At 35.9% G+C, this 22,780-nt stretch overlaps 2 protein-coding genes and 1 pseudogene across 2 annotated transcripts in view; 2 read left to right on the forward strand and 1 right to left on the reverse strand.

Annotated features, from left to right (window-relative positions):
* LOC130230730 (transmembrane protein 131-like) overlaps positions 1–4,442 on the forward strand; it is a 62,028-nt gene extending 57,586 nt beyond the window's left edge. The window contains 5 exon segments of the mRNA XM_056459885.1: positions 1,355–1,470; positions 1,643–1,730; positions 1,815–1,918; positions 1,999–2,141; positions 3,896–4,442. Of these exon segments, the coding sequence (XP_056315860.1) occupies positions 1,355–1,470; positions 1,643–1,730; positions 1,815–1,918; positions 1,999–2,141; positions 3,896–4,156 (712 nt within the window). The 3' untranslated portion in view covers positions 4,157–4,442.
* A 1,432-nt stretch (positions 4,443–5,874) lies between these two features.
* On the reverse strand, positions 5,875–7,071 carry LOC130230116 (inosine-uridine preferring nucleoside hydrolase-like). The gene is made up of 3 exons (XM_056459062.1): positions 6,742–7,071; positions 6,436–6,572; positions 5,875–6,357 (listed from the first exon to the last, which is right to left on the reverse strand). The coding sequence occupies exons 1-3, from the start codon at positions 6,890–6,892 to the stop codon at positions 5,998–6,000; spliced, it is 648 nt and encodes a 215-aa protein (XP_056315037.1). The 5' UTR covers positions 6,893–7,071; the 3' UTR covers positions 5,875–5,997.
* Positions 7,072–8,734: 1,663 nt separating this feature from the next.
* Positions 8,735–22,780, forward strand: part of LOC130231238 (transmembrane protein 131-like) — a 29,237-nt pseudogene continuing 15,191 nt past the window's right edge.

A 22,780-nucleotide genomic window follows, 5' to 3' on the forward strand; every position in this document is an offset into this window, starting at 1 on the left:
CTCATAGCCTTGTGGAATAGATCTTTGCCAGCCCGATTAGGAGAACGATCATGTTGCCTTAGTCCATTTTATCCCCTGGCTGACCAAAAAAATGGACAAATCTGTGATTGGCATTCAGCAGCTAATAGTACTGACCTAGGTAAGGAAGCTCCAAACATTTCGGGTCACAGCGCTAGCAATACTGGAAACACAAAATGCAGGAAATACCAAGATAGTTACCTGAACTATGGTTTTATTTCATTTTCTCGAAGCAAAGAGTCCCTGACCCAGCCACAGTGCATTATCTGTGCCAAAGTTCTTGCTAACGAATGCCTGAGACCATCCAAAATAATAAGACATTTGCAGACAACTCATCCTCAATACCGTGATAAGCCCAGAACATTTTTTGAGCGCAAGGCAAAAGAGTTGACACACACCCAAAATGAGATGAGGGACATCACAGCTACTGACACGAAACTTTTAAAAATATCGTACACAGTTGCTAAAAAAATTAACCCATAAATATAAGATAACTAATTAGAAATTAAGTTTTGTGTAATAAAATGAATCGACATGGGGAAAATAATTGAACATATGAAGGGAGGTGTAAAAAGGCATTGAAAGCCCAGACAGCAGCTGAAATTCAGTAGTAAGTAGTTAATCTCTCAGTAGTTAGAAAGCTACCCTGCTGCTCGTCAATGTAAAATAATATTAGCTGCAACACCTACATTATCTGATGATGATGAAACCAGGTTTGAAATTTCAGCAAGACAATGATCCCAAACACGGCCAAGGAAAGTCAAATGGTTTCAGAGAAAGAAAATAAAGCTGCGAGAATGGCCAAGCCAATCACCTGAGCTGAATCCAATAGAAAATAAGAACTAAATATCAGAGCTGATACACAAGACCCACAGAGGTGATTTCTGTTGCATTTATCAAGATTTGAATACTTTGTTGGCGTACCTAAATAAATCACACCTGAGTGATACATGTGACTCAATTCTCCATACATTAGGTGTCTTAAAGCGGTCATTAACAAAAAGCTCTTTATACAAACAATCCAATGCATTTCAGTAGTTCAGTATTTTCTCCTTGTCATTCCATTATCACACAACATATTTTTAATTTTACAAATTTCTTGATTTGTTTTGTTTATGTTTGTGAGTTGTGGGTTTTTACCAAAATCTGGTTCAATTTTATGCCAACAGCTCCTTAGGAAAGAAATTTACCAGTGGAAAAAAATCAGTACTTATTTTACCTGCTATTACTGCCATCAAGGCATTTCCTGATTTTGTAATGTTTCTGAATTCATTCATGCTTTTTAAATTGAATATTATATATAAATTGTATTATTTATTTTTTTTTTTTTTAATAGTGAGATTAATTTAAAGAAGGCTCCAGGGAATAAGCTCACCAAGTCAGCCTCTCTGCCTGGGCAAAATGGAAATCCAACTTTTGCTGCTGTGGCAGCTGGTTACGATAAAAGCCCTGGTGAGTTTAACTATTGATCATTGATGACTATGAATAAACTTTGATCTATTAGTGCACGGATCTGGAATTATAAGTCTGACATGGTTTACTGTTATTTTAACTGATATTTATTTCCCCTTGGCACACATTTACATGGGAATGTTTTACGAGTTGTGTGCTCTTGTTTTCACAGGTGGCAGTGGCTGTGCTAGTAAATCTGACAGTCTGGGGAAGGTGACACTGCCTCACATGACATCAGTGGAGAGTGACGGATCTGACAGGTGCAGTGCCTTCATAAAACATCACTTCTTCTTGTTATCTGTTCATTTACAAGTATAGTTAAAATGTCATTGTTAATCTTTTAGCTCTGGACTCTGGAGCCCAGTAGACTCCACCAGCAGCCCCAGTTTTAACCAAGTTAATGCTTTCTCTGCTTTTGGACCAAACAACCCACTCAACCTCTCTGGAGGTATGCAAAAACAAGACTTTTTAAAAATAAAATGTTTGCAGTGCCAAAGGATACAATATCATGGTTATTCTCTGTATTAGTTTTCAGAGGCATGACTGTTCCCAAGAGTTCAGAGGCCCAGCAGAGTTGGCCTGAGTACACTCCAGTGTCTCCATCCATCTGGGATACAGAGACTGATAATTCCTGGACCACCAGCACCGGATCCCCAGCCACTCCAACAACTGTAAGAAACCTTCTGTATGTTTGTTCATTAATTAATTGATTTATTTGATTTGATTGATTGATTGATTGATTGATTGATTGATTGATTGTCAAATTACCTTCTGTCACAGAAATAGACATCTTTAATCCAATACTCGGAAATTAATACTTATATCATGGTGCATGTACTGCATCCCCCCTGCCCCATGTTGTTTCTAAACCCATCAGAGTGAGCAAGGGTGTAGTACATTTGCAGGAGTTGTTCAATAGTGAAGTCACTTTGGATAAAAAAAACATCCTTTGCTTAAAACATCTTTTAATTCAGGCTTTAACTAAAAAAAAAAAGTTGATACACCTCCATGTCTATTTGATGTGTGAGAACAAACAGTTATGACTCTCAAGCTCTTTACGTTATTAAGAGAAATGTTACAAGAATGAAACATTATTGGTTCTCTCATGTCAAGCAAGTATGTTTAAACTCCTGTGACTGATTTTGAATATTGTAAACATTTTACTCAGTTTTATAAAGTGACAAACATAATCACTTATGATACATCACATTGCAGATTTTTTTATAAGGACCTGTATAATGACTAATGAAATATAAGCTTTTGTTTGAAAAATGACATTTTAGAGCATAGTGTGTGTTCATAAAACTTAAATGAATTGTCAGTTTTATGAAGTGATATGTGCTGTATATTAGTGGTGTAACGGATCACAAATCTCCCAGATTGGATCACTCTATGGTTATTGAGTCACAGGCCAGACCAGTTTTTGCATCTGCAAAAGAGTAGACAAATGTCATTTGCTTTCCATTTATTACAAAAACAGTAATGCAAAGAAACCTTTGGTTTAAACAGACATGAATTAGAACCTGTAATTACAATTACATGCTAATAAAAATCAAGAAATAACCAGCTGAATAATAAAAAGTAAAATATTTCATACTGTGAAGATCTGCCCTACTGTTGCTGATAATGCTAAATGTATTATAATTATAATCTTCTATAATATTATACTTATTTTTTCAGTCTCATTTTCAATTAACAATTCAATAATTCACTTTTAAAACTGTTTCATTACTTGATGTATCGTTTTTAAAGAACTATTCAGTGACATTTTTGTTGGTTGTTTGTCATCACCTATTGGATAAACGATGTAATTGCTACAACTTTCAACACCGTCAAGATGCATTAAACGGTGATTTTAATCTTTACCATAAACATCAATGTTTAAATCTGAATTATAAAAATGATAAACCATTTACTTGTGTGTTATTGGATTGCTTGTAACTGTTGAAATGTGTAAAAACTCCATCTCTCTCGACCAAACGCAGATTTGAATGTAGTGCATTGAAGGATTATGTTGAGTGTGTGTTTGAAATGAGATCAAGATCTTTTATTATTTAATTGTGCGTCTATACACTAAATGCAATAATGAAGGCTAAACTAGTAGTAACAGAAAACACCTTTAATAATCTAATAAAAGCCTTTGGATGCCTCCACAGCTACTTCTGTCATTATTATATTTTACAGGAAAGCCAAAATGCTTTCAAACATGATTTAAATGACATGGGGGTTCCGAACTGTTTGTTGTAAAATGTACAGACCAAACATCAACCATGATCCGTTACACCGCTATTGTATATAATCACTTACCGATTATCTTATAATAATGAATATGCTGACTGTATAGTAGTATATTTCTTTAGGTGAGTAGTGTAGTTTAAAAGGTAGTTCTGTGAGATGATATTTCTCTCTTTCTCTCCAATTTTAGTCCATTTTGGGGAGTGCGCGCAGTCCTTGGTCTTTCAGCAGGTCCATCTGGTCCACTGGCAACGACTCCACTCTTCACTCCTTCAGTCCTCCTGCATCATCCACCCTCCCTGACCTGGTCAGTCACACTGCACCTCCTACACCTGCGCCAAACGACATGGGCCGCACCTACAACCCCTGGAGTATGGGCTGGTCTCCCTCCCTCAACCGCTGGAACTCTGAGCCCTGGCCAAACAGCCCAGACAACAACAATGGCATCTAAACCACAACTGCCCCAATGAGCTAAAGAAAACGCTGTGGTTTCTTATATTATTTTATTTTTCCTGGTTTAACAGTATGTTGTACGCCAAGATCATTTTAATGATTGGTAAAAAAAACAAACAAAAAAAACTTGGAATTCTGGTGGTGCAAAGTTCCACTGGAAATCCATTGTTCCAAGTCCCATTTAAAATCCAGACATATTTATTTTAGACTGTCCAAAATTGCCTTAAGTTCAATTTTTAACTGAACGAAAGATTAAAAACATTGGATAAATTCTATTGCCCTTGTAGGGGGTTTTTCTTTATGGTTTTAGAGATTCCTGTTTTGAGTAATACTGCATTATTTGGAATTAAAGTATGTGGTGCAGTATTAATGTATTAAAATGCAAGATGCAGTGTTACTCACCCTTAAAATAAGCACTTTGCGTAAAACCCCACTCTTACAGTTCTGTTATCTTGGTTTAAGATGATTTAATGCATTTTTAAAGCATTTTCTGGCCACATTTCTTGGTTGATTTAATGTTCAGAAAGATTCAAGCGGCTGCTAAGACTACGATTACCATTGATTTGAACCCCTCTAAGTCAAAGCCAAATCGTTAAAGCATTGAGAATTAGAGATTTTTTATGTTCTTTTAATTGGCCTTCGCTTAAAGCGAAAAGCTTCATTTGCGGAAATTGGCTTTTTAATTTGAGGGAGCTTAAAGAACTTGAAATATGTTCATCATTTGTCACTTTAAGAGTGAACGTTTGGTCACATTGGTTGAAATAAACATATCAGGCTGGAATACTGACTTCTCTTTTTATTTCTCTTTCAATAGGTTTCATTCACTCAGATGTGAATGTCATCATTTACTCACTCTTTTCATCTTCAGAATACAATTGAAGCCATTGCAAAAAATTTTGGCTGAAAAATAAATCCAATTATTAAATACAACCAAAAAACGTTCGTTTAAATCAAGCAGTTTATTTAAGTCTCTTTTTTTTTTTACATTTTAAGCATTTATCAAATGATTCATATATATATATACATATTGTGGTGTCTGTGACTATTCAAATAATACTTTGGAATGATATGAGGTGAGTGAATGATGATAATTCTTTTAACTGTAACTGTACTGTGTGTGAGTGACAGATATTTTGATTTGCATGTACAGAATTATTAGCCCCCCTTTGAATCTTTTTTTAAGTATTTCCTAAATGATGTTTAACAGAGCAAGGAAATTTTCACAGTATGTCTGATAATATTTTTTTCTTCTGGAGAAAGTCTTATTTGTTTTATTTCGGCTAGAATAAACGCAGTTTTTAATTTTTTAAAGGCCATTTTAAGGTCAAAATTATTAGCCCCTTTAAGCTATATATTTTTTGATAGTCAACAGAACAAATCATCAATATACAATAACTTGCCTAATTACCCTAACCTGCCTAGTTAACCTAATTAAGCCTTTAAATGTCACCTTAAGCTGTATAGAAGTGTCTTGAAAAATATCTAGTCAAATATTATTTACTGTCATCATGGCAAAGATAAAATAAATCAGTTATTAGAAATGAGTTATTAAAGCTATTATGTTTAGAAATGTGTTGAAAAAATCCTCTCTCCGTTAAACAGAAATTCTGCAAAGAGTAAACAGGGGGCTAATAATTCTGACTTCAACTGTGTATTCGTCTCCAAAAACAAGCAAGTTCCATTGACTTGCTTCATATGAACCAACAAAGATGGCAGTTTCAGCTAAAAACCTTTAATGTTTTACAGAATTGTTAGCACATTAACAGCAAGTTTTCATTTTCAGCGGACATCTGAAGATCGAAATATTGGAATACAAAAGCACAGCAATGAGCTTTATTTCTATGCTATTTGAAAAGAAGCATTGAGCATCGAGCTGAACTTTTTAAGGTCACACGTCCTCATCACAAAAGCAAGATGGCCTTTCTTAAGTGTATTGGCTGCGTCCACAATCATCATGCCTCGTCCCAGTTCACCCCGTACCTCCACACGTACAGCACACCGTAAACTCTCTGTGATCACACTGCTGTCCAGACAGGCTGCCACGGCGAAGGCATCATAGGGGACAAACCCTTGCCCGAAGAGCACGTCCTTGTTGTTGCTGGAGTTAAAATCTCTTGAATAGGCCCAGCACTTGGACGTGATCTTCTTTATGAATTGAGCAACTGATGTTTTCTGATTAACCAGTTCCTCAAAATACTCCTGGAAAAATACGAAGCTCAAAATTTAGATGGTGTGTTCACATTTGAATAGATTTTTCCCATGATGGATGGCTCTTACCCAAGATAGTTTGTTTCTGCAAGTAAACTCCCAGGTTGCGATGTGTGTCGGGCAGGTGTATTCCTCCAAGACTACATAAGCTGATTCAGCATCCATCCTGAAATTAAACTCTGACGATGGCGTCATATTCCCCTTGCCTGGAAGATAAACAGGGGCCAGTTTGCATAGATGAAGCTGTTTGTTAAGAGTTCTGACCTGTGCTTCTTGGCTCTGACTTGGTTTTTAATACATAATCACTAATGAGTACAGAACAGTTTGTTACTCATTCAAGGTGTCCAGTTTTAACAGAGCAGATTGTTTTCTTACCTTCCATGTTACCGCCCATTACATACAGGTCCTTGAGTTTCTGAGGGAGGCCGGGATCTAATCTAACAGCCAAAGCCAAGTTGGTGAGGGGACCAAGAGCTATGAGAGATACCTGTGTGTCAGTGAACAGACAAGTGCATACCATAGTCATCCACAAGAGGGCACAACACAGGAGAAAAGGTCATGTTCATTTCTTTTCAAATGTTCTCCGTCAATGCTTCTCAACCTTTTTTTGATGCGTCTTATTAATATTTACCATCATCACCATTAAACTCTAGAATAAGACATCTATTAAATGCACATGGCAGCATCATAAATATTTCATTCAAACGACAACTTAATCTATTCCGCTATCATCTTAACCCCTGTGAACAAACCTGGACCCCGTCTTCTCTCCTCCTCTTCACCACAACCCTGGCCCGTAGCCAGTGGGGGTTGGGTGGTTAGAAAGACTCACCTCCCCACTGACAAAGTCCAGAGTTTGGCCACTATATGAGCACATTAGTTCCATTTTTGACAGTATGCCATCATTAATTGTGAAAATAACCAATTGAAGAAGGGTTAAGACAAAGGATTAAGACAAATTACAATTTTTCTTATTCAAATTTGCAAATTCTGACTGAGGAAATGAGCTGGCCAGTTTGTTATTTGTTATTTTATATGAGTAGTAAGTATTACGCTGTGAAAAGCTGAAGCATTAACATCTAATTTGTGGATGTGTGTGTAAACGTAACATTCTGTAGTGCGTTTAGTTATGTCACAATGTCATAAGACATTAATATAAGATTAGATTTAGGTTGTGATGTCAGGTGACCAAAATTCAAATTCAAAGCTTCTAAGGACAAAGTTATTTTGATGTCTAATAATGCTGTCAAATGACGTTGATTTTAGGTTGTTTTACAAAGTGACCAAAATCCAATGTTGAGCCAACATCTTAAACCAACGTCATATTAACGTCAAATACTGACATTTATTTGTCCGGTATGGCAACCAAAATCCAACATCTGCTAGACGTCATAGTGGTAACGTCCACACAACATTAAGTTGTAACATCATTTGATGTTGATTTAAAGGATGGACGTTGGAGATTCACATCCGCCTGAAGTTCAGCACCTTTAATAATTGAGCACTGTCACATGTTAGAATAATTTCTTAAAGTTCATATGACACTGAAGACTGGAATGATGGTTTGTAAAAGTTCTTTGTTGCAAGTTATTCAAAGTTTTACACCAAGTTTTTGCTGTATTCTTGATTAATTAAATCTATCCTTGGTGAGTAGATAAGACTTTTTAAATTTTTTGTAAATCATTTAAAATATGAATTATTATAGTTTTTTGACTTACCTATTTTTAACTAAGTAATTTGTCATATTTTTATAAAAATTATTTAATATATTTTTTTGTACTGTGTAAAGCTTAATATTTAAAATGTTTTTAATATATGCCTTGCGTCTCCATTGGAAATAACAAACTTGCGTACCAAAAAATGTGTTATGTAAATGGCCCCTAATATAGTTTTGGCCATTTGTTAGGCTTTTTAAATGAATGCACAATGTTTATTTCCATTTAATATTTCTAGAGTTTTTAAAAGCTCAATAACAATTTCGCTTTTGCGTGATCCAGTCTTATGATCTGAACAAAAACTGAAGTTTGAATGGAAACTTAAATCCAATTTCTGATAGCAGATAGTTCTTATTGAAAGGCAGAAATGCAGAAAGAAATGTGCTTAATGCTGGAAGAACCTGAGGTCTTTCAAGGTTTTTAATCATCAAAATAGTATCCGTTTCATTTGAAATTGTGAGTAGAGTGACTAAACTAGGGTCACCAAATAAACCATTTGGCTGACCCCTAATGGGTGTCTCGATCCCTAAGTTGTTAACCATGGTTTTATATTGTGTGTTTGTTTTTTTTAATTAATTTTTTTGTATTTATTTTTGGGCTTTATCAATACAAACTAACATATCTTAATTGGTATATTGTGTATGTAGCATTGCATGCAGCCTTGCATAGATCTAACACATTCCATCATTTATCCACAGATAATTCCACCTGGAGGCAACACCTCATTTGATGTGGTGTTTCTAGCTAGAGTAGTAGGGAATGTAGAAAATACCTTATTTATTAACACATCGCATCATGGAGTGTTTACATACCAGGTACATTCCACACACTCAAAAGTATTCTATACTGTACCTGTAAATGCAGTGATCTCATGGTTTTTGGTCAGAGGATTTGACTGTTACTTGATTTCAGGTGTTTGGTGTGGGCATCCCCAATCCCTATAGACTCAGGCCCTTTGTAGGGGCTAGAGTTCCAGTAAATAGCAGCTTCTCACCACTCATAAGCATCTTCAACCCGCACAGTGAACCACTGCAGGTACGCAAAAACCGCTCAGTGTTGTGCTATTAAATCATCTTTTCTTTTACTAATTCTTCTACTTATTTAAAACTGATGTTTTATGGATTCAGGTTGTAGAGATGTACACCAGTGGAGGAGACCTACATTTAGAGCTGCCTACTGGACAGCAGGGTGGCACCAAAAAATTATGGGTGAGCAGAACTTTTTATTCACACTCCACTGTGCTCATTACTGTAAAACACTGGCTTCATTCTCATGTGCTGAATTTCCTTGATTATAGGAGATCGCTCCTTTTGAGACGAAGGGTGTGATGAGAGCTAGCTTCTCCTCTCGAGACGCTGACAACCACACAGCTTTCATCAGAATAAAAACAAATGCGTCCAACGAGGACGAGTTTATCATCCTCCCCGTGGAGGTTGAAGTCACCACAGGTCAGTTGAGATCACTCCTTTGATGCCGTCTTTTAAATGTTATTATAAAACTGATTCATTTGTTTTGTGTCTTTCTAGCACCTGGAATATACTCCTCCACAGAGATGCTGGACTTTGGTACACTTCGATCACAAGGTTTGCCTTCTCCACTGCATTTAATGGCTGTAAATAGTTAGAAACTGTTTGCCAGGATACTTCAACTGTTTTAAAAAATTCTAACAACTTCCATTTTTACAGATCGACCAAAACAACTGAATTTGCATCTGTTAAATTCAGGAGCAAAAGATGTTTCGATCATGGTAAGTTGTTTGGCTTAAGATTGGAACACCCCAAGCTGATCCCAAAGAACTAGCGGCAAAAAAACTGATTGTGTTGTCAAAGTTGCATGTGAGCACACCAAACAGACAACAGGCGACTGAAATGAGAATGTACATTCTGCGCCTGTTTAAGAGGATGTATCTTTCCATATTCGCAGGTGTCCGTAACCCCTTTCAGACATACGCTTATTAAAAAGGGCTCACGTGTGAACAGGCCCTTTTTGTAAATACCGGTAAATTCGTTCAGGTAATGTTCTGGAAAGAGAAGTTGTAACATTAGCGGTGGTTTGCTGGAATGCTGCTCTGTGTGAACGCTGAAGAAAAATTCATGTTTAGAACAAGCTGACATAAGATGTCTACTCCAGTCAATCAGAGCATTCAGACGCATTCACATCTGCGCTGCTTGTAAAAAAAAATAAAAGCTTCTTTTCTAGACACATTTTGCTGCTAGTTGGAGGTCAGATAATGGTTCTTTGTTCATTATTAATGTGGAAAAAAAATTATCAATTAAATTCTTATGAAAAGCTGCTGTAAGTTTACCTGCAAACCCTGCGTTCAGCAGCATTGCGCTCGTGTATGTGGAGTGCTTCAGTGTGTGCTAGCACACAAACAAATGTTCATCTCAACATGCGAAAGTGTTCCTCCATATGTTTACAGTGAAGTTGTTCACAATACTTATCCATCCACAGAACATGTAATGTAGTCAAATGTGTAAACATTTAGCTGCGGTTCTGCCCTTGGATGTATTTGGGACAAAAGCAGCTAAAGCTTTAAATAAGTGAAACCATCAACAAAAAAGCCTGATAGAGGCCGTTTCTGGTTAATGATGTCAGAATTTACTGGTATTTTGAATGGATGTGTGAATGGTCTTTTCCGGAATAATTCCGGAACGTCCTTGCTTGTGTGAACAGCACTTTTTTTGAATCTACTGGTAAAGTCGTTCCAGAAATTTTCTGGATATTTACCGGTATCACTCTGTGAAAGGGGGAAGTATCTGTATTGTTCTACAATAGAAAACAAAAACTAGTGCTGCACACATACAAACCACAAATCAGCATTTATGTGCCATTTCCAGAGTATTTCTCGCTCACCACAGAGGGGTATACCTGTGCAAATGTGTCTGAGAATCTGGCATTTTTGAGATTTAAGAAATGTGACAAAATGTCAGCCAGCGGCTTTGTGTTCCCTTATGACTTTTGCTTAATTTTGTCACTTTGGTTTGTGTTCTCGTTCTCTGATTGGCTTTTACCAACGCTAATGCTTATTCTACATGCTGAATCAGGAAAACTCCCTTCAACATGAGCTCGATGAGTCAACGTGTTGAACACACACACACACACACACACACACACACACACACACAAAAAAACCTAGCCAAACAAATGCTCTGTCCCGGGCTTTACATGGCTATTTCTACACTGTAGTTCAATAGTTACAGTTTGCTTGGATTCTTAAGATGAAGTTAAATCTTTAGCTCGCCAAGCTGTGCTTATCTGATTTAGAAATACACTATACATTATATAAGGATTCATAAATAATTGGACGTTGAATTATTAGAAAATAATGCTGAGGTGATGCTAACATGATAGCAAGCGGAGTAGCTGTTACACCTCAAGTGTGCATTATTTTCTAATCATTTAATGGACTGGAGTCCATTATTTTGCTTTTACCATGATTAAGTCACCTAAGGAAACTGTTCAGATGTTGTATTTAAAGACATTTCTTTGGTTTTCGTCCTCAAACTGCTGTAGTGTGTGTTGTACTTAAGCCTTCAGTTATTGTTTGTTATGATTTCTTTTGATTTTTGACAGTTGTAGGCTGTAAAATTACGGAAATCATTCAATGAAGTGATATCATACTATAATGCAGTAAAGACCTGTCTGCAGCTACTCTATCTGTTCTGTTGCCTGGAAATAATTGCAAACTGTATTATGATCATCAGCCAATCATGATGACACATTTAACAGACTGTAATATACAATTTAACTAATTATTATAGAAATATTTGCCTCAAGACCCATTGGTTTTTGACCCCGGTCTTGATTTATATAATCAATTTGCAATTGGTTCAATACAAGAGATTGGTCTGTGAATACCAATTGACTCACGGGATGTGATTATCTGCTGATACCATCTGTGGCCACCCAGAGCAACCATAAATATGCAGATTCAGAAAACCATATAATATACTGTCTAGGCATTTAAGAAGCTTTTCATTATTCCATTGTTGGAAATCAAAAACTTTCTCAAGATTATTTGACAGAATGTTCAAAACATCACCGTTTGTTTGAAATCTAAATCTTTTGTAATGTGTTGTTGCTGTCATTTGGTGCCTCCTTGGAAAAAAGTAAATATTAATGTTAACGCTCTTAATGTGTTTTGCGTTGCAGAGTGTTAGGCCAACTCCATCAAACGAAGCTGTCACAGTTGAGTTCAAGCCAATTACGCTAAAAGCTGGAGAGAGCCGATATACCAAAGTTGCAAGTATTAGTTTTGATGGTGAGTACTACTTTTCTTTTTGGATGGCATCACCTTTAACCTTTGCATTGATTAACCTCTTATCCCCCCTGAAAATAATACCAGTCAGTATATCAGTAAAACTTTTATCAATATGTCAGCAGGCTTAGAATGATTTTAAGGGTAGACAATGCATGTATTTGAATTTGTGTGCAAATGATAAAAATCAAGGTCTTTTATTTACAGTGTTTCCAATTTTTAAACATTGATCCAATTGTTTTACAGACACAATGGTTCCATGATATTGTTGTTTTCAGCTTCAAAGCAAGAAGATCAGACCAGTTTTCCTGAAAGATCACAGTAGAAGGCAAAAGAGAAAAGGGCTACTCAAAACTCGGTGAAATCCTTACCAGGCTGGAGGTTTTTTAGAAGGGTAAGTAGTGCGGTTTCACCCAGCAATATGTTGAGGGTTTGTTACTAGTTTTAATCATGTGTGTTAATCCTCATCATTTCAGGTACCATGGGCTTCGACCACACAGCCACCCTGTTCCAAGCATAGAGACAGTCCTGTAGATCCAGTGGACAGACCCATCTAGCCTCACCAATAACCTTCCAACCTTGTGCCATATCGCATTCACAATGTGGTCACTCCTCTGAAGAAGCCAAGACTATGTTCAATGTAAGCTATTTTTCGAGCTGCTTTTAGGATTTTTGTCAGGCAGAAACCATTGTAATGTTAAACTTAGATAGTTTTTTGTGACTTTGAATTTATGCTTCATCCATTAGGCGAGTGTTTTTCATGCAATTATGCACCAAATAAGTGAATTTTAGCAGTACTGTGGTGCTCTTTTGTGGTTTTACCAATGATTTGTGAGGAAGTTTTATAAATATTATCATTTTAAATTCTGTACCTGTTGTACAACCTATATTGTACTCGTGTTTGTGAAATGTTCAATTAATTGTTGTGTTTTGACAAAAAAAAGTAGTTAAAGAAATAGAGATATTGTTTATTTTGTAATTGTTTTGTTGTGTTTTTTTTTTACAGGTGCATAATTCAGCACTCCCAGTTACTCATCCCTCCCCATGAGGTCCCGCTACATTTTCTCTCTTCTTTTTCGACCAGTACGACCCTCCATCCACATCGACAGCAACATCCCTCCTCATCACCAATGCTTCTAATTTCACTTGCCGGTTCGGGCCTACACCGGCTTCTTGGAGGTAATTTAGGACAAGCCAAAGTGTGGACAAACTGTCATTAATGTAATCTAAATTGGAGGTTCAAACTTTGTAAATGAATGTTTTTTTTGCTGTAATTTCAAGACGTAAAACTCACAATTTGTCTTTCTCTCTTACTCAACAGGCCGGTTGTTCTTCCTCCCTGTCTTCAAGAGCACATCTTAGACTTTGGTGTTCTTAGTGCCACAGACACCAGCAGTTTGGTGTTTGTTGTGGTCAACAGCAATCCAATTGAGGTACAAGGGTCATCACGTTCAGTACATTGTGTGACCATGTTGATGTTTGGATAAAAGCAGAAATGTCAATATGGCTTTTTCTCTATGAATAATGTTCTCTGTCCTTACAGTTAGAAATAAGTCATGGCTGGTGACAGGAGACAGTCTGTCCATGGAATTGCTTAACACAGAAAGAGGGAACAGAAGTATAGCACTTAAGCAGAATTCAAGAGCTGCAGAACACAAATCAGCTGCCCAATACAAAACTGTAAGTGTGCAGTCTACCTCTTCTATTACCAAAACATGAGATTAAATGCATTTCAGACTCCCTTTCTGTTCAACTTGAGTCAAGATAAAAACATCACAATATGTAGACACTCTAATTGCCTTATTCTGCGATGTGGAAGTGTTCTCATTTTTGCGATTGTCTTAGAATTTCTGATTCAGTTGCCTGTGGGAGAATGAAAACAGTCTAACAACTTGCTCTACAAACAAGTGTGGTTCATGTCTATTACACAAACCATTACAATAATGATGAATAAGAAACATCAATTTGCAACATCAACCAGCAGAGCGAGCAGTTTTTGAATGTCTGAAAATTAATAAAAGTGAATGAGACCGGAAGTCTTAAGCCAAAAAGATTACAATGGGCTGCAGCTACCTCGTATGTAAAGAATAAGGACAATTTGGCACTGAAAATTAATGCGCATTTTAAGGCTAAAAACGTTGTATGTATGTGTGCGGTTAAAAACGTGATTGCAGAAATCTGTGCTAGTTGCTGTAATATAATACTAATATAATATAATAATGATTCTTTACATTCCTTACACATTGTCTGGACACTCAAAGTGCTTTACCCACATTTTGGGTGGAATCTCCTCATCCCCACCAGGTGTGCAGCATCCACCGTGGATGACATGACTGCAAAATATTGTGCCAGACCGCACACCAGCCTATTGGTAGAGAGGAAATGGAAAGATGAAGCCAATTATGATTTGGGATGGTTAAGAAGCTATGATGGACTGAGGCCAGCGGACAAATGTTGGTCAGTGCTCACTGAGCGGTATAGAGTCCTGGTACTGGGGGCGTTAGGACCCACACAGACCGCAGGTTGATTGCCTCCTGCTGGTCTCACTAACACCATTTCCAACAGCAAACTAGCTTTCCCCATGTGGTCCTCCCATCCTGGGGTGCGTTTCCGAAAACCATCGTTAACCAACAAAGGTCGCAAGTTCTGTCGTTACAAGCATAGTTTGTTTGATTTGCCGTTTCCCAAATCCGTCGCTCCAACGAACATTCGCAAACTGCGTCGGCAACTTGAGCACTCGCAACCACACTTCTGGCTGTCGTTAGAAACATAGGTCCTGGCTGTGTTTCTATTCCCAGGTATCCCCCCTATGCCCTTTTAATTTAGAACATTCTAACATTCAAGTTAGAATTATTAAAATTAAAAAAGCATTAACGTCATCTCCCTAAGTTGTAATTTGCTTCAAACTATTTTTACAGTTCAGTTTTAGCGATCTTCATGTTTACAATTATGCTCCCTTAGCAGTGCACTTTGAAAACATTGATGTAATTTTGAAACACAACCCTCATGACGAAAGCTATAAGTGACCTATTAATTAAAAACGGAATTTATGTTACGTCTCCAAAGCTTATGAAAACAAAACAAGCATAAGCATACATTAAATTCTTTAATTTATAGTAGGTCATTTTTTATTAAGTATCTGTACTGTATATGACATGGGCCTGCTGGTTAGAACTGCTGTGGTTTACAAGTGTCAAATTGTAAAAGTAGACTTTTCAAAAAAAATTTTATAAATAAACAATAACCTACTTAATAATAATAATCCTTATTATATTATTATTAATTAAATTATGATTTTTTCATTCTAATACATAATAACAAAAATAATATAATTATCATCATCATCATGATCATCATTAGTATTATTAATATTATTATTAAATTAGGAATTTTTGATTTCCTAATATAATAAATTTTTTAATAATAAATAGCCTCATAATTTAATTATTCATATGATTTATATATGATATTAGAATACGTGTTAGCTTTTGTAAGTGATTTGCTTTAGAATAGGATGTCATATTCTCAATAATATTTGTGAAGGAAACACAGGCTCTGTATGTGGCATTTACGTATATTTCAGTTAATATGGAAAGCGAGTGCATGTTTTTAGCTAACATCTAATATAAATCTAATTTTGGATTAAATGTGTGTTTTGTAAAACAATATAATTTACACAAAGAAATGTTGAGTTTCTTCTCTAAAGAAGTAGTTCCTCTGCCCTGTTTAGAGCGTCATTATGGGCGTTTTACGTTATAACTAACATGGTTCAAGCAATAGATTTGCGACAGAGAAACTATGCATTTTGGGAAACACTCGTCACTACATGGTTCTTTCCCCAAACGATGCATCGTGCTATGATAGTTCAGCCATGAGTTATGTCGTTGTTTGGGAAACGCACCACTGGTACTGACTGGGCACACCCTGATAGCTTCAGTGGGCGACCATGTGAGAGTTGCAGAGAGAGCTAACTATACTACTGCTACTATTACAAGTGCTGTTATAAAATAAGTTGTGTTTACATTTATTCTATGAAACAATAATTAGTTAGTTAGTTAATTAGTTTTTTGGTTAGTTAGTTGGTTTGTTGTTCATTTAAATGCCAGCCAATAAATAAACTTACCACTTAAAATTGCACGCTTTCACTAAACTTTGATAAACATTTTATGTACCATCTCTGCCCAAACAGTCTGTAAGTGTTTTATCTCTTGTGGCCTTTATTTATGTAGGTGAAAAAACTGATTTGAAAGATTGAAAGAGAGATTGGAAAAATAACTGATAACCAAAGGAAGCCATACATGGCTATCTCAGTGTCTGTGTGTGTGTGCAGGCAGTCATATAACTTCCGGTGGAATCTTTGCATGTCCGCACTCGTGAAAATTGCAGAAGTGTCGCAAGATTTGTGGTTTAGAATGTCTGCAAGCTCAAAAGTTATTTTGAATGATTTTCTGTCTTTTTTCAGAAAAAATAGTGAAACCTACTTCACAGAGAAAAGTTAGAGTATTGTCTTTCACATACATTGTTACAGTTTAGAGAAGGTTATTGTAATTTAAAACAGATTATTCTAAATTGTGAAATTTAGTGGACCCACAAAGACAAACAAAAACAACAAACATAAAAATACAAACAAACGTGCTTGCATCCATCTGTTGAGAGGAATTGAGAGGAAAGTTGACATTTCCTGGAAGAGGATTCATTGCATATTCCTTGTAATGTTTTTCATATTTTAAATGTAATGTGTACCTCAGGTCAGGATGGGTTGTTCGTGGTTGTTGCAATCCAGTATGCCTTGTGCATTTGTTTAGGAAAAGCAGGTGTTCATAGCTCTGTATTGCATATCTGTTTCTTCACAGGTCATTTTAGCCTCAGGTTATTATGCAGCGTTTAAAGTCACTTTGGTGGCTAAAGCTCTAGAGGGAGTTTATGATGGAGCCGTACACATTACAAACAGATTATGAGGTATGTTTGTCATCCAAAATATTTTGTCTCTTACTACTTTTTTCCAACAAAATTATCTTGCCGAAACCGCTGCTAGGGTTAATGTTGATATAATAAGTCGTCTGAATGTCATTTTCCTCATTTGATTATGACTCTGAGGATGAAAATTAGATTGTAAAACTATTCTCAGTGCATCTTTTCCTCAAATTTCTGTATTTAAAACAATTAAATTGAAATGACCACTTAAAACTGTGTTGTTTGTGAACAAAAATAAGCAGCACACAATATAAGACAAAATGCCAGTTATTGACACTTGTGGTTCTTAGTTTGAGACCAGCAGAAATCAGGTGGTATAACTTCAGTAACATTTCAGATTATACTCCTGCTACAAGTCTGGCATTGTATAAAATATAAAAGTGAATAATGTTTTTAATATATGCTTTTTAAATCTTCAGTTTATTTGTGTCTGTTTCAGATATTGACAATCCCTGTTAAGGCTCTTATTGCAGTAGGAACATTAGGCTGTTCCCCCAAACATATCATTCTTCCCGATTCATTCCCGGTAAGTTTGCAAAAACAAAGATCATGTTTTTTTTTTTTAAGGTTTTTTTATTTTAATCATGATAGCTCATATGTACAGTTTTTTTTTTTTTTTTTTTTTTTTTTTTTTTTTTTTTTTTGAGATCTCAACATCATAAAGATACTTCTGTTGTTCATGTAATGTGAGGATGTGATTCATTCCTGCTTTTACCCCCAGGCACTGTTTGAACACCACTCCCTGTGTCCAGTGCCATGCGCTAACATGACCTGCTTTGCAAACCACTTTTATTTTTGAGCGACAAGAGACCATTCATTAGCTTTCAGACCTTTTCACAGTGGTTTTCATGTTTTTACTCTTGTTTTTTTGTACGCAGGGAAAAGTAGTCCACCAAGGGTTGAGTATACAGAGCTCATTCTCACAGAAAGTAAGGCTTCAGCAGATTCGCTCTCTCACAGAGGATGTCCGGGTTTCAGTACAAACGAGTTCGCAATAATAAAGTGGAGTTGGAACCCAGGCGAAGTCCAAGGTGCCAGGCCATGTTACAGCAATATAACACTATAGTAATACGCCCAGATTTTAAAGGCACATTGTTATCTAAAAACCACTAGAATAGTGTTATATGGTTTAGCTGACTTCTGTACTTGCATTATCCCAAATGTTTCAAAGAATTTTTAAATCCTGAGAAATAAGCCATTTTTACATAGTGATTCAGACTGTGCCCAGTTTTGCCATGCTTATGATGTCCACCACATTCCCTGATTAAGTTTGGTTTTATAGAAAACAGAGATTCTTTAAAATGTTGCAGACTTCAAAGAACAGCTTTATAACAGACAGAATAACAACAAATAACATTCAACAGCGCTACTACTTACCTGAGTGATCCTCACCTAAAGCAGTGGCATAATAAAAGCTCTGCTGTTTTCGTTTCATGTCATGCTCTCATTAGTAGTTGCTTCTTGTTTCACTTTGACAGATTTCAGCATTACTCTGCTTCATACTACCATGATAAGGTTTTGAATAAGTTTATTAATTTATAGATTAGTTTTGAATACTTCAGCTCATCCATGAACAGGATTTCTACAGGAGTCCTGTAGGATGCAATGAAGACCACAACTCCCACACTTTGGGTGTTTTTGGTCAATTGGCGATTCCACACTCAGTCATGGCGTAATCAAAACTAACCCTGTTTGTTGTAAAATATATATATTCTAGTGGCTACTAAATGACATATTGTGCCTTTTAAATGCAACTGCCACAGCTACAATAATACAATGTAGACTGGTTTTTATTAGTATTTTTGTAATTGACGCTGTTTTTTTTTACTTCTTTTCCAGATAGCGAACATTTATTTGATGCCCGCTTGCAGTGTGGCGATCACTGTTATGTGGGATTACCATTTGTATTAAAATGTACGCTGCCTTTCTGCATTTTTTTTTTTCTTGGACAAGTTGTTTTTAGTAATTGTTAAATAATTTTGTGGTGTGTGTTTTTTTTTTTCTTCAGCGGAGTCTAGACCTCATGGTATGGTGATGCAGGAGGACATGTGGGACGCTGATGTAGATCTCCACCAGCGGCTGCTAAAAAGATGGCGAGAGCTCAAGGAGCAATCAGGCCATGAGTAAGTCTGATGGATATCGCTTTAATCCAGGCTGAGATAAACACACACCGTTGCATGTATTGTATCTTTATGCGGTTCTCGTGTATGTGAAGGGTCGAAGCTTTTCTTTGAAGTGGACACAGATCTTCAGAAAAATGTGCAGGCCAAGATTTCAGCGAAGCTTAAATGGCCCTCGCTGCTCAACTCAACTCTACAACAGATCCATTTTTCCTCTCACAAACACAACAGCTCATCTGTGAGTATATACACATAATTCACTGCCCTTTGGTGTTTTCTTTTGCCTTAGCTGCCTGTAAGAGTGTTGTATTCTAAAGAATGCCCTAAAAGCAGAGTGTAACACATTTGATCATGTTTAAATCTACGGTGAGGTTTTCACTCCAGTAAAATACATTGACCTGAACTTTTGTGTTTCAAGGAGGAAGAAGTGATTCTAGAAAACTCAGCTGATGTTCCAGTCTACGTTCAGGTTCTTCCTCTGGCTTTATACCCCAATCCCTCAGTGTTCACAGGCAAACTTGCTGACAGGTAAAACTTTCCACTTTCTTTCAGGAATGTTATAGCTTATAGTTTTTTATAATGTAGTGTGTATACATTGTAGAAATTATTTTGTATAAATAAAATAAATATAGTTTGAGATCATTTAAATTAATAAACATTTTATTAAATTAAAGTATAACTGCTAGTTGCCATAGAAAACGTATTTTTCTTTAACTTAACTTCCAAAGATGTGCTATATGAAATGTTCTGAAATTAATACAAATAAATAGAGTGGAGGAACTATGACATCAATTTGTATGCAAAAACCTGGAAGCAAGTTAGCAGTTCCGGTTTCCTCGTCCCAAAGTCAATGGGTTTTTTCAATGAGATTTTTGTTCAGTTGCTTAAATAAGGTTCGCGGTTACCACAAAGATGCTTTCATGTTTTATTTCATGACATGAAACACATCAGTTACATTTTAAAATGTTACGTTTCTTTAAAAAGACAGTTGTTATCAAGTTGTTAAATGGGACTACAGGCAATGTTGGAGACATTATACGTCATCGAACTGAACTGATTTGGAACATATCTTGCTTGTGTTGGGCGTTTAGATTTGTCTGTTAAGTATTTTCATAAATGGTGTTTTATAGTTTGTAGTATTTTTCTAATTGGGAATTCATATTGTTTGTAGATGATGCCTTCACTTGTAGAGACCATCGACAGATTCATTTGTTGATCATTTATTTTAATAAAACTATTTTATGAAGACACTGCTTTCTAGTGCAGCCTGTCTCTGCTGCTTTTCGATGTACTTCTGTAAAAAAAAAAAGAATATTGAATGTTGTTCTCTATCCGTAATGGTACTTGCAGGCAAATGGTAGACTAGTCTCTAATGCCTCATTTCTGTCCTCTATTCATCTACCACTAAGGTAAGCGGGCTGTATGCACACGCGAGATAGACTTATTAATATGTCTTATGATAATACTATGTAGGCACATTTGCTAATACTCATTTTAAAACTTTTACAACAACCGTAAAGCAAAACTAATGTATTCCCACGTAAAAACAATCCCAAAATACATGTAGGTCTATATACAGATGTGTTTATTGCGTATTTGTTGTTTGTTTATAATATATAGCAGTGAATATAATATAATAAACTAAGAGATTAAATCTGTGTCATGGACCATATTTCTAAAAAAAAACTTGAAAGTTGTCGGAAGCAGGGTGGTCTTGATGTAACAAGCAGGGCACTGACTTCCGTTTATAGCCTAATGTTAGCCTTTCAGTTTATGCATTTGCATTTAAGACCCAAAGTGATAATTTATATAAACCATGTGGGAATTATCAGGTTGGACAAACGTGTTAGTGTACTGAGCTGTGTCTGAACACAGAGCTTATTATTTGCCATCTTTGAAAAGCCTATGGAAAATTCTATAGAGTTTTTATAGAGTGAACCAGTTTTATGTGATGTCATAGTTCCTTTAGATATAAAAAAAAGAAACAAAATATAAACAATAATATAGTTCACAACATTATCACAAAATTAACTTTAAGTTGAAAACAGAAAACTTAAAACTTTTTAACTATAATCTTTTTGAAGTATTAACAACACTGGGAATGTTCCCTGTCTGTCCTGCTAAAGTGCACCCCAGTCACCCAAATTGATAAAATGGTTTATTCTTTCCAAACAGAGCAATTCAAGTCATCTGGTGAAAATGTCTGTATTTTTCCATATCCCAATATGCATGACAAAGAAACGAAATATCACCACTTTAATACATATAAAATATATGTATTTGAATATTTTTATTTTTTAAATATTGTGGAGCCCTGCTACTGATTTCCTCATCTAACACTTTTTATTTATGTATTTTTTTTTAAGGTTTCCTCTTGGAAAGTTATCAAACATCAACCTGGACACAAATACACTGGAATTCCTGGTCCAGAAAAATCATGTACGTCCTAATAAAGAACTTGTTGGGACAACACAGCAGCATTGTATTCTGTGATTAAATTAGTTTAATTGAATTCTTTTACTCTCCAAAATTCTTTCATGATATCCAACCATAAAGAAATGCTGCAGAGTGGTTGTGGTGTTTCTCTATGCTGCTAAAGGTTTCTGTTTTGTTTGTTTGTTAGTCTTCAGTGATGAAGAGTTCTACAGGTTTTGTTGAAGGATCGACACGGCCCTATGTATATAACATGCTCCTTATGCCCGGGGAGGTGAAATCCTTTAATGTGAGGTTCAGACCCACCACCAATCACAGTGTCTCTTCTCTGCTAGTCGTCAGGTGAGCTTAGTGAGCCAAAAAAATGCTGAAAAAAAAACAACAACATGTAAGTTAATTTTGTTAAAATAATGTAATGTTATGTTTGCAAAGGAACAACTTGACGATCGTAGACTTGATCATGGTTCATGGTCAGGGCACCACAGAGAGTCTGAGATTGGCCGGTAAAGCCCCAGGTCTCGGCAGCTCTCTGAGGTTTAAACTTACTGAGTCATTCCTTAAAGACTGTTCAGAAGGTGAGTGAGAAATCAAAATAAATCAATGGTTTACATTAGGGTCATGGAATATCATGTAATTTTTGTCAGTTCAAGACATTGATTTTTCCAAGTTAGGAAAGATCAAGGATTTTTGTTTCTATTTATCAAAATGTAATTTTTCTATACAATGTATTTTATCGCAATCATTGATTATTGTTATAGTTTCATGGCTGTTTTAAATAGTTAGGTTCTCTTTCAGCTACATTTTATTCTTTTCTCGCGTTAACTGTCAATCATTCACATAAGTCAAATGTAGTCACCAAACTGTACTTGTTAATTGAGGCTAACAGGTTGGGATAATAGATTTTGGGGGTT

The sequence above is a fragment of the Danio aesculapii genome, chromosome 6 (genome assembly GCF_903798145.1).
Source record: "Danio aesculapii chromosome 6, fDanAes4.1, whole genome shotgun sequence".
Lineage (NCBI taxonomy): Eukaryota > Metazoa > Chordata > Actinopteri > Cypriniformes > Danionidae > Danio > Danio aesculapii.